The 17,319-nt window shown below is 47.9% G+C and overlaps 1 protein-coding gene across 1 annotated transcript in view; it reads right to left on the bottom strand.

The window, feature by feature from the left end:
* Positions 1-506: 506 nt before the first annotated feature.
* The window catches only part of LOC144168567 (sodium- and chloride-dependent glycine transporter 2-like), a 35,384-nt gene continuing 18,571 nt past the window's right edge, over positions 507-17,319 (bottom strand). Inside the window, exons 8-10 of the mRNA XM_077697523.1 lie at positions 8,559-8,659; positions 6,355-6,510; positions 507-834 (exon numbers count right to left, since the gene is read on the bottom strand). Of these exons, the coding sequence (XP_077553649.1) occupies positions 541-834; positions 6,355-6,510; positions 8,559-8,659 (551 nt within the window). The 3' untranslated portion in view covers positions 507-540. The remainder of the gene's footprint in view (positions 835-6,354; positions 6,511-8,558; positions 8,660-17,319) is intronic.

Here is a 17,319-nt window from a genome sequence, read left to right as displayed (position 1 = left end):
AAGTTCTCCAACCCCCCCCCCCATTATAGACATCGTAACAGGGCTTCAGTAACCTGCATACGCTGGACGCAAACGGAAGGGATAATACGCCCTTCGATGCTGCGAACGAAACCCGCAAACTCTGGTTCAGCAGCATAACGTACACCGATTGTCTGCAGGGATTTTTGGCCTTACCTATACGCACGTATGTGGAGAAAATGAGCGTACGCACGTATACAGACGTACATTTAGTTCAACCAAGACAGCACATCTCATTCGGGTTTAGCAAACGTCGCATATTTGCGCTTAAACACAATTCTCCAGAAAACAAAATGAACATTAACTTCATTTTACCATAAGACCCCCAAGTTATCAAAAGCCAAAATGCAGCTATAGAGGCAACGTGCAGAAAATGAGCACCGGCTTCGAAACCGTCTGGCGTATACCTTACACGCGAAACACAGAGTTTAATCTTGCCGAAAACATAGATGGTCTTTATTCAGCAATCCTTTTTCTCTGTGCGGGCCGCCCCATTGATCCAAAGGGGATATGTCGAGACACCTAGGCCTCGCCCGCGTGGTGTTCGGGGCCTCCCGTATGCAGCGCCACCCCGCTGTGGTGGGCCGGCGGAATCGGGCCTTTGCGATCCGCATCTCCGGCGGCGGCGCTGACGTGGCCGTGGGTGTCCGGATCCCAGCCCATCGCCAGTGCGGCCTCCTTGACGTGCTCGTGGTCAGCCTCCGTCATCCCGGGGGGCACGATGCCGCGTTCGAACAGGAACAGCCGGTAGCGAGTCAAGATGGGCAGTTCCTTGGGACCCCATTCGGTGCTGGGCTTAACCGCCTCGGAGCAATTCTGCATGAAGAAATGGCAGGATGCAGATGCGTCGAGGGTATTGCCGAAAGCATATCGATTGGGGCAGTATCTGCGTGGCACGAAGTATTTAGCCGGGTTTCTCAGTGAAATAGTAGGACCATCCGGCGAAACTCGTGGCTGTGGACACAACCATAAATCGGAAGTCAAGCAAAGAATTAAGATGGGGCTTTATACGTTAACGAGCGCGTTTGACACTGGCGATATCACCGACGTAGCAGTTTCACGCATTTTATAAGGGAGAATGTCAATAGTTACGTTGACGTTACTATGGTTCTATTCGTTTCCAGGGTATAAAGACATTTGTTTCTTCAAGTAAAACTCAGCCGGAAGTTAGCGCCCGTCCATTGTAGTTGTGTGTTTGCTTCTGCCCTGTCGGTGTGGTGTGTTTTCTTCAAGTAATGTCGCTCCGACTCGCCCACATCATCTAGCTCCCGCTGCGTAAGAGTGACAATACATTTTCTTCGTAATGTAGTGCTGCATACAGTTCAGAACGTTGTCGCTGAAGTCATACAGCAGGCGGCTCTGGAATTTGTGCAGAACGAACTTAGCGTGACGACCGAGCACAAATTCCCAGACTTCCCAGCAATTTTTATTACGGATGCACGACTACGGATTCTAACGCGCACCACCGCCAAACCCGCGGATGCACTCACTGAGACAACCTATACATATGAATCGACACACCGCAGTCATTCCCAATAGTTGTAGTATTTTCGAATTTTTTGCCCCCAAAACGCTGCTGTATTCGAGATTTCGGCGCCCGTTAAAGATTACCAAGTGGTCAAAAGTAATCCGAAGCCCTCCACTACGGCGCGCCTCATCACCTGTGTAGCGTCGGCGTGTTAAATCAATCAATCAATCAATCAATCAATCAATCAATCAATCAATCAATCAATCAATCAATCAATCAATCAATCAATCAATCAATCAATCAATCAATCAAAGTTTTTGACCCTCGTATAACCGGACAAAATACAACTTGGAGTACTCCTCAGTCACATTCAAAGTAAAGTTTATTTGCATCGCAGAAGGGAATGATGCAGGAAGGCCCTGCCGAGAAAAGCGTTAATGCTGAATCACTTCGTGAACAAGGATCATACGCAGCCGGTGCAATTTTTTACAAAGGCTTTGATTAGATGGTTTGGCGGCGCCAACCAGGGAAAATGGTACGAAAGCAGCGTACGCCATCACCTTGAAAATTGACGCCATGAAATAAATAAAAGTTCCTTTAGCGCATAGACAATAACTAAAACTGCTAGTTTTCTGGGGCGTTGTTCTTCAAGGATGCCCATTGCGATAGACATCAGCCTTGTAGCGTTTTAGATGAGCTGAACGCTGGAAAGAACAATAAGTTCCGGTGAGAACAAAATCTCGACATTGAGGAAAAAAAAAATAACAAAAAAAAAACGGAGGTCGTGGTTTTATTCCCAAGCTTGCAAATCTATAAATACGGGCACTATGAAGCTAATTTCTTGTTGGTAGGCTAACGTGCTGATAAGGTTTAGGAGAACATGCAAAACATACGTTTCTGGACAACATAAAATGTTTAATTGCCAGATGTCTTCATTGCATCATTAAAAATCCGTTATTACTAGTACTACATGATATATTTTTGTTTGTGGACTTATGGGTCACTAAAATTTAAGAAAACACACAAAAAAACATTGTTTTGCTTGAAATTAAAAATAATCCGGGTTGAAAGGGTTAAAACGCTACTTATCTGAGCTTCGCAGTAGGTATACAGAATTCAGGGTCTGGGCGTAGATTTCATGTCATGTGTCCAGACTGACGGACGGACGGACAAATGGAATGGAACGACGGAATGGAACGGAATGGAATGATAGAACAAAACCGAACGGAACGGCAGGAAGGCAGGGAGATTGACTGATTGATTGATTGATTGATTGATTGATTGATTGATTGATTGATTGATTGATTGATTGATTGATTGATTGATTGATTGATTGATTGATTGATTGATTGATTGATTGATTGATTGATTGATTGATTGATTGATTGATTGATGCTCCAGCAGCGCCTGTAGGAACGCGCGCTGCAGCAGCACACGTTGCCGTTTATAAAGAAAGCATTGTCCACAACACCACAATACGGCCATGTGCAACTCTGTGGGTATACATATGTACCACTTTAGTGCAATAACAGCAGCAGCTCTCGGGTATGTGCCAGAGCTTAGGCCTCCAGTTTCACTTTGAGGTCTTACGACGTCATCCGCTACCCGCTGCCTGAAGTGCGAGGAGTACAAGAAGTATTTCTGCCAGTGGGTAGCAATTGATGGCGTTAGGCCTCAAAGCGTGATGTTAGGCATATAACGTCCTACGTTTCGGCGTAACGATTAAGTACCTCTTAAGTTGTGCCTTACAACAAACCAAGCAAAGTCATTCTCATTGCCCGTGGAGCTGCAGGTGCCGGCTGCCGGCTTTAGGCCTAGCGTGGGGGCGCGACATCCCCGAGGCACCCCGTTACTCAGCTGCGCGTCAAAGTTATAGCGCAGGCGAGTTAGTTGCAAACTGGACAGTATACTGGAGGCTTCGGACATGGTCACGCTGATTTGACAGACGTGCCACTTTTGCTTGCGCGAAAAAAAAAAAGCCGTTTCACTGCGGTGAATGCAAGTGGTAGCGCAGGGAACGCCGCTTGGTTATTAAAGGGACACTGAAGCGATCTCTAAACATTGCGCCATTACGAGCGAAAATTATAGTCTGGAGTCTGTAGCCCAACTTCTCTCGCTGCGTTTACGAGACTTTATTCACCAGAAAAATTAATTCGAACATGCTGTCCTCCTCTTTGCAACCCCGCCCATTTTCGGTGGCGTTTTGTATGACATCAGAAAAAAATGACTTGGCTTCACTGCGCGACTGCACGGCTCGCCGACCTTCCGGTGGAGCCAGTAGGGTCGGCGCAGCATTTAGTCCGCTGGCCGCCGACGGGTCGTCGCAATTCGTTCGCTCAGTTGAAACTAAGCCACGACACTTTTGTGGATGAAGAATGTGCCTTTCTTTAGTTTGTTGGTTTGTACACCGTATTTGATAGCTCCAAGTCCAGGTCGCTCCACACAAGCGCTAAACAAGCGGACATGCGATGCTTCGCTGACTGGTACGCTAGTAGGAAAATATAGGGCCACTTGAAGGCTGGAGAACAGTCAGCGAAGGAAATATAGGTACTAAGGAAATAAAATCAACCGAAACTTTTCCCGTACAGCGTAAAACTAGGGTGCAGGAAGCACTTTCTTGCGCTGGGTGATCAAGCACAGCGGTCAGCAGCACGATCACACATCTGCGAACGCTTTTCCGTCTTAGAAATGCAATTGTGGAAATTTATGGGACGCTTACTGCGCGAGCGCTATACAACAAACAGTCACCTGAGCTGCTCGAAATACTATAACTAAATAAAAATGTAAACTGGTTATACGTTATATACCTCATATTTCAAATGCCGGTAGCGCTGGCTCGTGGTAGAGATAAAAGAGAAAAAAAAAAGGCTCGTGGTCGAGTGGTCTGCAGCGCTAGGTATTTATTTTGCAAGTCGCAAGTTCGAATCCCCGAGAGTGCATACTTTTTTTATAAGTTGATTTCTTGAGTGGGCACAGGCCAGAATCAGCAGACCCTTGGCCTGGTGCGATCACGCTTTTTACGACACAGGCATGAGTGAGGCAAGCTCCAAATATGGGTGAAAAGCGCATGGCATTTCAGCGTCTGCGGTGACGCGGAGAGCGTTCGTTCATCCACTGCGTAGGCCTCGGCAAGCGATTGCTACGATTCGAAGCCGTCCTGGTAGGTTTAACTGACGCATTTTACAGCCGACAAAAACATGGCAGAAGCGCGGTATGGAGATTACTGAGACATCGCGAATGCCCATCCAATGATAACGTCGGTTGCCAAGCACGTTGTTTCACAGAACCGAAACCGAAACTTGTTTGAAGGCTAATCTTGGGCACCGTCCAATCGCGTAGCACCTTTACCTGACGTCACTGCGGTTAGTTCGTGCAGCCGCCGCAAACCACGCATGGTAGTTTTTCTTCTTTCAGGCTTTATAAAATAAATACCGCCTTAGCGCCCGAATAAACTATGAAAGGTGCGTTCATTTGAGCGAATCTACGCAGTACAAGCAAAAACGAGAGCTTGACAAATTCGCTTCAGTTAGTTCGTGCAGCCGCCGCAAACCACGCATGGTAGTTTTTCTTCTTTCAGGCTTTATAAAATAACTACCGTCTTATCGCCCGAATAAACTATGAAAGGGGCGTTGATTTGAGCGAATCTACGCAGTACAAGCAAAAACGAGAGCTTGACAAATTCGCTTCAGTGTCCCTTTAATTCTTTAATGCGTAGCATTCTTTGCCGAGAACCCCCCCCCCCCCCCTTCCCGACAGGACTCTGTAACGCCCTGCATTTCCACGAAAATGCAGATATCGCGGACGTTTCACCGGTAATCGCTATAATAGCGTAAATGGAGGTAATGGTTGCACAAAATTGTGAAATAAAAAATAAAAAAGCTACGGAAAATGACGAAACGTGTAACTTCCTGCATTTCCACAGTAATGAATATTTAGCGAAAGTTCAACCTGTTCCACCGGACAAAATATTGAAAAACTAGAAAAAAGAAGAATATAAAATAATTACGGAAACTGGCGAACCGTGTAACGCCCTGCATTTCCACAATACCTAATGCACATTTCGCGAAAGTTCCAAATGCATTCGTTATAATAACGTAAATGGAGATAATTCGTCGGAAGAAATTTTAAGAAACTAAAAAATAATAAAAATGTTAAAAAATTACAGAAATTGACAGAACCTATAAAGCATGGCATTTCCACAAAAATGCATATTTCGCGAAAGTTCCAAGTGTAATCGCTATAATAACGTAAATGGCGATAATTGGTCGCGCAAAATTTTCAGAATAAATAATTAGAAAAATATTAGGCAATTACGGAAAATGGCAAACCGTATAAATCCCTTCATTTCCATGATAATGCAATTGCGGGATTGGTGAGACAGGATTTAGAAAAACAAAAAAAATGGCTTAAAAAACTCACATTCAAGAGAAGTGGCGTAAGAATGCTACGCATTAGTAGATAATTCTCTGAATTTCTGCAGAATTGTTATTAATTATCCTGTGCTTCCTTGATGATTTTTAAATCAGTTTTAATTTAACTGGCATTTGGTGGTCAGCGGACCCACATTGAGCTTCGCGTCGTATTTATGCTGTTTTTCAGCCCAACGAGAGCATCGATATCGGTCGCAGCACTTGAACCGTTCATATATGAAACACAAGGAAGGCCACGTAAGCCTAAATGCTGCAATACATACGTAAAATATATCTCCGTACTGCCGTCCTCTAAGCATTCATAAAGACAAAAAACACACTCAGACATACAGACACAAAGTCATAGTGCGGAGGGTGGACGGGATTTTGGTAATCGATTCTGGCTCTGCGCCTAAAAAAGTCCTAGGAGACATCAGTTTGTTCGTGCGCACCACTCACCATGTTGCAGTTGACGAAGTGCTTGATGCCACCCGCCACCATGACCAATACGGGGATGTAGACGAGCACCACTCCAGTCAGCTGCACCCACTCCGGATACTTGTAGTCTCCGAGCGTAAGCGGCTCCGTCTGGATAACGCTGCTCCCACAGATCACCTGCGGGCGAAAGCAGTCACAAGAGCACCTTACTCCCAGGGCACGAAGTGCTCGTTGCGAATAAAATGTGATTTCATAAGGAAATTAGCGACCTGTTGGAGCAAAACAGTTTATACTTGAAGTCAAGCAGGGATTTTTTTACCTCAGCTTGAAAGCAGGCTACAAATACGCCGAGCTACAGCATCTAATTGACGAGGCAACAAACTGCTTTCATTTAGAGATCAGCGTAAGGGGCATCACACCGACAAAAGCAAGCTTTCGGTCAATACTGGGTTGTTTGCCCCTACATCTTGAAATTCGAGAAACGGGAATATTTCCCGCTAGGGACAAATATAAGCAAAATACTGACAATTCGATATCAATTAATCGTGAATTGCGGATAAGTCGTAACAACTTTTAGAACTGTTCTACTTGGCAAACAAAAAACTGAGCGCGCGCTAAATTTCCTTCAGAGATAAACTGAAATTCCGCAGCGAGGAAGGCCTCTGCCACGGCTCGCGCCGTACTGCGACACTGTATTCAGCTTCGCAATTTCGCGCAGCCTTGCAGAAGCTGCGATGCGCGAAGAAGCGCAGCACACAACGCGGAAACGAAGATTCTCAAGGCGCATGCTCCGTTCTTCTGATGGCAGAGCAGTGTAGCGAAATAAAGTGTAACTGACCGAAATATAATGAAGCCCGAAAATGAGATAAAGTGTGAATTGGAACGACTGCACATAGAAACCAACTAAAATGCATTAAAATGAGAGTCAGCATAGTAATTGCAAGAAATAACTACTAAGCACGCCCTTCATATGAAGGCGAAAAGCATAAGTAAATACATAAAATAAACACAGAAGCGCACACACACAATTAAGATAAACTAAGTTTCCTGGCACGGAAGCCTTGATGACTTCAGAGAGACACAAAGGCTACGTTCCCCTCGGTCAACGTTATTATCGTTCCCTCCATTCGGTTCAAAGCATACTCCAGTCAACGACCGGTCCCCTTCATGACCAGTCCCGTCGTTGGCCACCACAGTGATGCATCCGGGGGCGCGGGAGGAGGAGGAGGAGGAGGAGGGGGTCTTGCTCATCCTCTCATAACCAACACAGGAAGTGCGTCGAAAGCCCGTTTTAAAGCGAAGCTTTATTGTCCTCACTGATGCCTTTGTACGCCAATGCGCCCTGCAGGAAAGCCAACTTTCTCTGACGATGGTGATGAAAGAAAAAACGAAGGAAGCTCACACTAATGCGTAAGACGACGGTAGCGAAGCTGTACACAACAGTAGCGTTCTTCCTCTTTTCGCCTCACGGCGTTGTTTACAGCCCTGCCGCTGTACGAGGGACCAGCTAGATATTCGTCTTCCTCTATCGTACATGGTTCTGCGCCGCAGGTGTCCTCGTGGCCTTCTTTCGTGGCGCGCGCTTATCGCTGCGGTGGTGGCCACTGATCTCCACTTAGTTTCTGGATGGCGCTTATGCATCGTCAAGCGGCCCAGTTCCCGAACGAGACGTTGAGTGTGTCCTAGCCGAATGTGTCCTAGTTTATTCTTGTCAGTGCTTCGGGCAAGAACATGGAACGGCCTATATACACCTCGAAGTTGCCTTCCGGTGTTCTCAAATGAACATCCTGTATGTGTCAGCTTAAATAGAAATAGGAAGACAGCCTTCGTCTTCAGAGAGGTTGAAGAGGTAAGCTTGGAGACAAAACTCCGAGATCTCTTATTTGATACTCCGGATTTAACTCTCCTCCGCAAATATGGTAGATGGAACGTCTATCGTTTCTTTTACTCGTGTATATGACACCACACCAGGGTTTTGTACTGTTAACTGCTTAGCCGTATTGTAACTTGCATATTAGCAATAATAAATAGAGAACAAAGTATGAGGACATTTAGGTGCTTATGAATTGGGAATCTGAAAGCAGTATCTAAAAGAATTGTTTCTGGTCCCTTTAATGTCAAGGCTCGAGGCAGATTCACGATAAGCCCGTGTCATTGCGTGAAAAGGTGTTTCGAAAAGATCTTTCCTAAAAAAACCATAAAAAACAATAAAACTGCCAACTTACAGTGAGTACGATGGGACAGATGTACTTCCAGCATGTCTTTACTGGGCAGCCCACCTGCACGCCCATCATAAACTCTGCGTCCAGGCTGAATCGCTCGATGCCTGGAGGAGCGACCATTGGGTTATCATTAATGAAGCCAATTCTGCAGCAGGCAAGCAGGTTATAATTATACACAGGAATATCTGGTTACGGCCACACACGTAATACAAACTGCCGGATAAGTCGAAAAAATCTAAAGCCAAAACTATTATAGTTTTCAGAAGTATATAAGGTTACAGTAATAAAAACTACTACAGCCATAGTACAACACCTTCAGCGAATGTATTCCTCGACACGGTTGCTCGCTACATCGAAATCGCTCGAAACCCACCATACCCCCCCTCGATCCTAGCAGTCACCTATAACGCGAGTACCCTTCTCAACGCAGGTACGTTCCTTCATCTCTCTTATCTCTCTCCCCTGCCATTTCCGTTGTGGCAGCTACTCAAACACCCACCAACAACCCAACTATAATCACCGATTCTCAACAGGCCTTCCGACACTATGGAAAATATCACCGGCGGCCCTCTAAATCCTCAAAGCCACTTCCGACATGCCCACAATCACCATCCCAAGCAGTCCTGAGCATGCTTAACTCCCCGGGAACGAAGAAGCCCATGCTGCGAGTCGAAGCTTCACTTCAGGGCGTGCCCTACAGGGTTAGGTGGTTCGGCCCATACGACGGCCACTCTCCGTCCTCTTCCCTCTACTTCACTCACAGCGTATTGCACTATCATCACACTCACCAAGGTATCACCCGCTCTGCTCTACCCTCTCTGCCGAAAAATCGCGGATGTGGTGCCGACTACATCTCCCCTTCACGCTTCGCGGACAACTGCCCGGACTGCCAAGTTCGTGCCACTGCGGTTGACCTCGTCTTCAGGTGCCTCCAACACCTTATTCCTTTCCCTCGCCTTATTCCCGACCAGTGGGAATTCCCGATGAGCAGCTCGGATATGCAGGAGCTGCGCAGCCTGAGCCCAGGGCCCACATGAGCAGTGGCTCCGCGCGGCTTACTGGACTGAGGAGGCCACTGTTGGGACTATGGCATTCCCAGCGCTGTCACCCCTGCTGGGAACCAGCCATCCCGACGCTGTCACCACTGTTGGGGCTGGGGCCTCTCACCGCAGCCACCATTGTTGCGACTGGCCATACGAGCGCATTTGCCTGTGTAGGAACGTTGCCTTGCTCCGTCCGCTATCGACGTGGCGCAGAGCAGAGCGATGAAGTTCTCGAGCCGACGAAAAGTTGAAGCAACATTTATATACAGCATGTTACAAGGGTAACAAAAGCGTTTCACGGCTCGCACAAAGGCGACAGCACCTCTCCACTCGCCGCCTCCAAAAAGTGCCGCCGATAACTGCCGCGCTCGCTGCGCTTCCGGGCAGGGGTTTATACCCCCGGGAGACCGTTGCAGCCGTGAGCGGTTTGAATCGCTCCAATCAGGACTTTCGCTGGTCGAAGTTTCAAATCCGACGAATGGAGGCGAAGCCGTTGCATCAGCCGAGCCGCCACGGCGGGGAAAGGGAGGGCGACACAGCGGCACCCTCTCCAGGCATTTCGCTGCGCGTCTTCCACCGGCTGTTCTCCCGATGCATGATTCGGCCGGGCCGCCACGACGGGAAAAGGAGAGGCGACTCTGCGACGATACAAGTTTGGGCCTGTCGGCCGTGGGTGGTTTGGTCAAGGTGCGAATCGGCCCCGCTTTCGGCGCTTCACCCCGTGCAGTGAATTTGGCCTGGGCGCTCTGGCACAACACTACCCACAGTTTTAACAGGGGAGCTGTTTATGCTTGAGCTTGGTCCCGCGTCGTTAGCAAAAAAAAATGTCATTGATACTTCTTTCATAGGAATCGGTAAAACACGAAAGTGAAATGTGCCTTCACAGGAGCATTTCAATGTTTATTGTGCATGAATATGAACTTGCACATCGCTGTTTATATTTCGTCGGTGTGGCACCGTTAGACGCATCAACATTAGACACTAAATTCCACCCGCCGGAGCATTGCGTATATCCGAGTGAAACCCCACACACTGGCAAACCCTGCGAATCAAACTGAACGGGTTGTCAGCGGATCGTTTGGTGAAGTCACGGTCGGCTACACCGAAAGGAGCACGATTTGCGGGTCGGCAACAGTCTTGTGGGTGCGCTTGGCGAGCGACGTCCAGCTCGCGAGCGACGTCCTGCTGGCGGGGCGCTTCGGAATAGGTGCGACCCCATTGCTTCTTCTCCGTGGCGTGTACGCCAAACGCTTGCGTTGCGACGAGCTCAGCTTGTGGAACGCGGCGGCGGCGTTCCACATAGGCGGCGGACAGATGAACGCTGCCTTATCGTGGCGCCAACTATCGGCGCTCATTAGCGTCATGAAGCACTACTTCGCTTCACCTCTCCTAGGCGGCAGCACCATCTGAACGTTGAAGTTAGAGAGAAGGACATAAGGCGCGTTCGTACAGCGATTTCGGCGTAACTTCATGGCTCGATTGGCAGAGCATTTCACACCTCCCATTGCGGCAAGACTGATCGTAAGCTCGAATCCTATCGCCGGCGCACCAATAGAACTTTTTCTGGTGATGCCATTTCCGTGACGGATATGACGTCGCTGAAATTTGTGCACCCCGGCATAAAATACTTCCGTGTTTTAAAAAAATACCAAGAAAAGGAACTGCGCCACCTGTAATGGCTGCACCAGCACAGATAGGGTATCATAACAGTGAAGCCGACTTTCTCGCAAGCGTAAGTGTGAGCTCAAGGGCAATTTGCGTATGGGCACTCTTCACTATATCATTAGAAGGTGATAGTCTTTCTTGGGCTACTAACACGCAAGAAGTTGGCGCAGCTTGCACTGGGGTGCAAGGCTAAAGAAACAGCGGAGCTGGGGGTCGTCCAAGCTTCTTCCCCCCTCGCATCCGCAATCAGTGTGGGGGAACGACCTGAACGGCCTTGTAACAACCGCCGGCTAAACTTGGCCTCACCACTCAACCCTAAGCCAAGCCCAACAAGCACATCACAAAACCAAACAACTAAACAAAGCTAAAACAACTAAACAAATAAAACAACTAAACAAAAACTGGAAGAAGCTAAGTCGACCCCACCCCCCTTCCGGTGTTTCTCCAGCCTTGCACCACTAGTGTAAGCTGCGTCATTTTTTTATTTTCCCTCAAACGTTTCACGTGCACGTCACAAACCCACACACGCGCGCTCACGGACACACACACACACGCGCACCTGCGCGCACACACACACATACACACACACACACACACACACACACACACGCACACGCACACGCACGCACACACACACACACACACGCACACGCACGCACACACACACACCTACACACACATGCACGTATGCACGCACGAAAGCACGCACGCACACGCATACACACACACGCACGCACACACCCTCCCACCCAACGCACACACCCACGCACACACACGCCCACACACACGCACGCACACACACCCACACGCACGCACACGCACGCACACGCACGCACACACACACACCTACACACACACGCACACTCACACACACGCACCCGCACGCACGCACAGACACGCACGCGTGGACATGCGCATACGCACGCGCACACATCCGCACGCACGCACGAACGCACGCACCTCCACACACGTCGCTCACACACAGACACGCGCGCACACACACACACACGCACGCACGCACACACACTCACGCACCCGCACGCACACATACCTACACACGCACGCACGCATACGCACGCACACCTACACACGCGCACGCACACACACACCCGCCCACACACGCATGCACACACATACACACACACACGTACCCACACGCACGCACACATGCCCACACACGCACCCACGCAAACACACGCAGGCACGCACATGCACGCACGCACACACGCACGCACACATGCCCACACACGCGCGTGGGCACACCTCTCTTGACATAAGATCTTGCAACAGCCCCAGAAACACGCAAATAACGATATGGGGCCAATGAAACGCGGCATGGGCGCAGAATGCACCGGCCGGTGCGGTAGATTATGGCCTGGGTAGTTGACTGACCAGGAAATTATATTTTTAATATTTTTTCTCAATAAACGTTGTGCCTCCTCCTCCTGCTCCTGTGAGCCTATAAAAAATTGGCCACTGTCGAGTATCACTGGAATGAAATAAAATTGAACTACTAACATCCACAGAGCTTGGTCATAACGAAGTTTATACGTTACACAGGGAAACAGTAAATTTTATCATTCGTAAAGTAAATATACTTTTACAGCTCAGGTGTCAATAGAGCGTGAATAAGGGGCCTTGAAGTGTGCACAGAGCACGGGATTGGGGAGTGACTGGCGTCCGGAGCATTAACTTCTGGTGGTAGAAATAGTACCGCCGATATGCTTGAAGTGTAAAGGCGGATGCCGTCGCGGAGGGTTTCGCCAAGTTCTGCGTCCGTCACATCTGCGTAGCGGTCGTCATAGCAACCTTGCCAGGTGCACAGGGTAAGGTGCAAACAGAGCAGTCGTGGCCGTGGTTGCGTCAAGCAGAGACGTTGGGAGGGCTGCCCGTTGCGAAGAAAGCTCGGCGCCCGCCGTCAGATTTCTTTGTGGTCTTGTTGAAGCAAGTACGTCTCACTCTAAGTGTGCGGTGTGTGGACAGCCATAGCGGCCGAATGCATGGAAGCCATAGCGATCGAATGCGCCGAACAATGCATTACAAAAACCGCATGGTGAAAGTAAGATTCAGAGTGCGCCGCACGATTCCGTTCTTCCCTCGCCGCGTGTGGACGCGTCACTCCGCGCGCAGTGCGTGTGCGCTTAACAAAGAATAATCGGTTTAACGCAACAGCCGCTTGAATGGAACAAGCGCATCGGAGTTGGTTGGTTTTGTGTTGAGGGCCTGAAACAACGCTCGTCCCCTGCGTCTGGCCTCATCACTGATTCGTAGTTACGTTCTGCTTGCTGTCGTGCTGAGGAAGGCGTCAGTCTCACATCATAGACCACCGGCTCTTACCGTCCGGTGACCTCCGCAGGCGGAATCGGCAGTCCGAATGCCGTGAAGTTCATTCGAATGAGAAGGTTCTGAACAGTTTTGGCGAAACCTGTCGCGCATGGGTGGTGCCATTAAAAGCGGCGGCCAGGGCTAAAACCAGGAAATGTAAAGTTCACAAGTCAATAAACCGGAGCCCCCGTTGTATTTTCCAGGCTGAATAAGTGGGCGGTTTACATGCTTGATGTTCTTGTTTAATTTCTCTAGTAGTCTTGAAAAAAGACCACCCACTGCTTACTTTTGTGCAATAAGTTTGCGCCTGCAGTGCACCGTTTTACTTAATAGCTAAATTTCGCCTCGCGTAGTGCTGAAGCCGCTCTTTTTGTAAACGAAACACCTGATATACGGAACATACTTTTCCATTCTCTTGAGCTTATATGTAACGGGAGTTAACAGTATATGAAAGAATTAATAGGCTGCGCACAACCACAACAAAAAAACTCGCATTGCGTAGTGTCGAACTTAGCTCGTCGTCGAGCGCACCGGCGTGCCACATGCTCTCGCCGTTAGCCAGCGCTGAATGCAGAAGGGGTCTGAAGTTCTCTGTATAGTTCCATACAGAGGTGCATTTATACTGCAATATCAAGTGTTATAAACGAATATACAAGACAAATTCAAATAAAAAAAGCAAGATATTGTTCACACGTACACAACCAAACAACTAACTTTTCTAGATAGACGCAGGATGTTTTCCGTAGCACCGTCTGAAAGTTTAATGTGCCGATTAGGAGCATATTTACACGCGCGACGGTTTGTTCTTCTTTTTCTTTTTTTTCTTATGCTTAATGCTCCAGGTATGAAATGCTACCTTATCCGGAAGTAAAACACCATCCCGGTTACCTTGGAGGCTAGACTAGAATGGTTCAACCATGCTAGGAAGGGTCTTGGGGACACAACCAGCACTCCCTCACAAGAGGTGGATCTGGCCACCCTGGTGTATTAGTTGGCCCAACACCCTCATGAGTGACCAACCAAAATCTCGGCGCTCAGTCCCCAGCAGCTGTAGAACACCTGACCACGGCGGCGGTCAGGCAAGTGATACAGCTGAGATTGCTAAGAATCCCTGGGTCCGGACAGGCTGCCAATGGAACTAACATCGCAACGTTCAACGCACGAACCCTCTCTAGCAAGCGTAGCTTAGCTGTACTATTAGAGGAACTCAAAGACCTTAGGTGGGATATTATTGGGCTAAGTGAGGTTAGAAGAAGAAAAGAAGGCTGCATAGAACTGACTAGCGGGCATATTCTGTGCTATCGGGGGCCTCACGAAAAGGAAGAGCACGGGGTAGGATTTTTGATCCACAGGGAGATAGCAGGAAATGTGGAAGAATTCTTCAGTGTTAACGCAAGGGTCGGAGTCGTTGTGATCAAGCTTAACCAGCGGTACAGGGTAAAGATAACACAAGCGTATGCACCAACAGCTAGCTACGAGGATAAGGCCGTAGATAGTTTTTACGGAGACGTCAAGTCAGCAATGAATCAGAGAGCCGCACAGTTCACAATTGTAATGGGAGACTTTAACGCAAAAGTAGGCGCAAAGAGAGTAGGAGAAAAATCAGTGGTAAATTTTGGAATAGGCACTCGCAACTGTCGAGGTGATACACTGGTTGGATTTGCTGAGAGAAATAACCTCAAACTACTGAATACGTTCTTCCGGAAACGCAAGAGTAGGAAATGGACTTCGAGAAGTCCTGACGGGATTACAAAAAACGAAATTGACTTCATTCTGAGTGGCAACCAAGGTATTGTGCAGGACGTAGAGGTATTAAGCAAGATTCTGCGCATTGATCATAAGATGGTTAGGTGCAAACTAAGGCTAAATCTCAAAAATGAAAGAATGAAGCTCGTAAAAAGTAAGAAAGCCAGCGTAAAGTCAGTCAGAGACAGGACGCAGGAGTTTAAAAGAACCCTTCAGAACAAGTTCGTGCTTCTAGACGGTTCGAACGAGGACAGTGTGAACAACACCCTAATGATAACCTAACAGCAATCACTGAGGCCACAGCGGCTAATGGAGAAGCAGTATGTAGAAAGCAAACTGGAAAACTAACTAGGCAAACAAAGGAACTTATTTCGCAGCGCCAGAAGATGATATTGTCGAGTACGGTGGATCTAACTGAACTAGCGGAGCTGTCAAAATTGATAAACAGAAATAAAACAAATGACACTCGTGCGTACAACATGGAGGCCATCGAGGAAACGTTAGAAAAAGGAGAAAGCTTGAAGGCAACAAGGAGGACGCTCGCTATTGGCAGAGACAGAATGTACGCACTTAAAGAAGAACAGGGTAACATTAAGCACAATACGGAAGAGATAACAAAAAATTGCAGAACCATTCTACACCAGGCTATACGCCAGCGACGCTGGAGCGGGGCAAAATACCGAGCCTACAAGCGTTGATTGCGATGTTCCACCAGTAACGAAAGAGGAAGCAGAAAAAACACGTAAGTGCATGGAAAAGGGGAAAGCGGCAGGCGACGACGGCATAACCATAGACCTTCTAAAGAGGGTGGAGATATAATCTAGAAAAGCTTGCTGAACTATTCTCAGTAGTTTAAGGACTTTAAAAGTACCAAAAGCCTGGAAATTCGCCAACATAGTTTTAATTAACAAGAAGGGTGATAACACAGATCTCAAGAACTACAGACGCATAAGCGTTCTGTCAGTTGTATACAAGCTGTTTACCAAGATAGCAGTTCACCGCATAACCACCTGCCTAGACTTCCAACTACCCAGGGAACAGGCTGGGTCCAGTAAAGGATACTCTACAATGGATGATACCCGTGTCATCAACCAAGTAATAGAAAATGCGCAGAATATAATAAACCACTTTACATGATATTTGTAGACTGTAAAAAAGCGTTCGATTCAGTAAGCACCGCCACGGTGATGGATGCCTTAAAGTACCAGGGAATAGAGAAGACCTACCTACGACTCCTAGACGACATATATGAGGAATTCACAAGCAACGTGGTAAGTTCCCGATCCGAAAGGGAGTGCGACTTGGAGATACCATCTCACCAAAATTGTTCACAGCATGCCTGGAGGGTGGATTCAGGAGTATTGACTGGAGAAACTTGGGCTTACGGATAAACGGCGAATGGTTGAGCCATTTAAGGTTTGCAGACGACATAGTCTTGCTCAGTGAATCTGCAGAGCAACTCCAAAACATGATTGAGGAAGTGCAATCAGAAAGCTTCGCTGTAGGGCCGAAGATAAATATGAATAAAACTAAAATGATGATAAATAAACATGCTGAAGGCACCTTTTTTAGCCTTGGAGACGAAACACTGGAACAAGTAGAAGAATATAACTACCTTGGCTAGGTGGTCAGTGCGGACCCAAACCCCGATAAAGAACCCAGGCGCAGAATAGAACTGGGATGGGGTGCATTCGGCAAGCAGTCGCTAATAATGATAAGAAAGATGCCTCTATCGGTAAAAAGAAAGGTATTCAACCAATGTGTCCTGCCGGTGATGAAATACGGAGCGGAAAACTTGGCGACTTACTAAACAATCGGAAAGCAGGCGTAGGTCCGCTCAACGTGCCATGGGGAGAATAATGTTAGGTGTAACGCTTAGGGAGAGAAAACGAGCTACCTGGATTAGGGAACAAACTCGGATAGATGATATCATAGTGCAGGCTAAGAAAAAGAAATGGACTTGGGCTGGTCATGTGGTACGACGA

Source organism: Haemaphysalis longicornis, unplaced genomic scaffold (assembly GCF_048455015.1).
Source record: "Haemaphysalis longicornis isolate Haplotype H1 unplaced genomic scaffold, Haemaphysalis longicornis Haplotype H1 scaffold_2, whole genome shotgun sequence".
NCBI lineage: Eukaryota > Metazoa > Arthropoda > Arachnida > Ixodida > Ixodidae > Haemaphysalis > Haemaphysalis longicornis.
The sequence above is the reverse complement of the archived record's forward strand: the minus strand, read 5'-3'. Positions and strand labels throughout refer to the sequence as shown.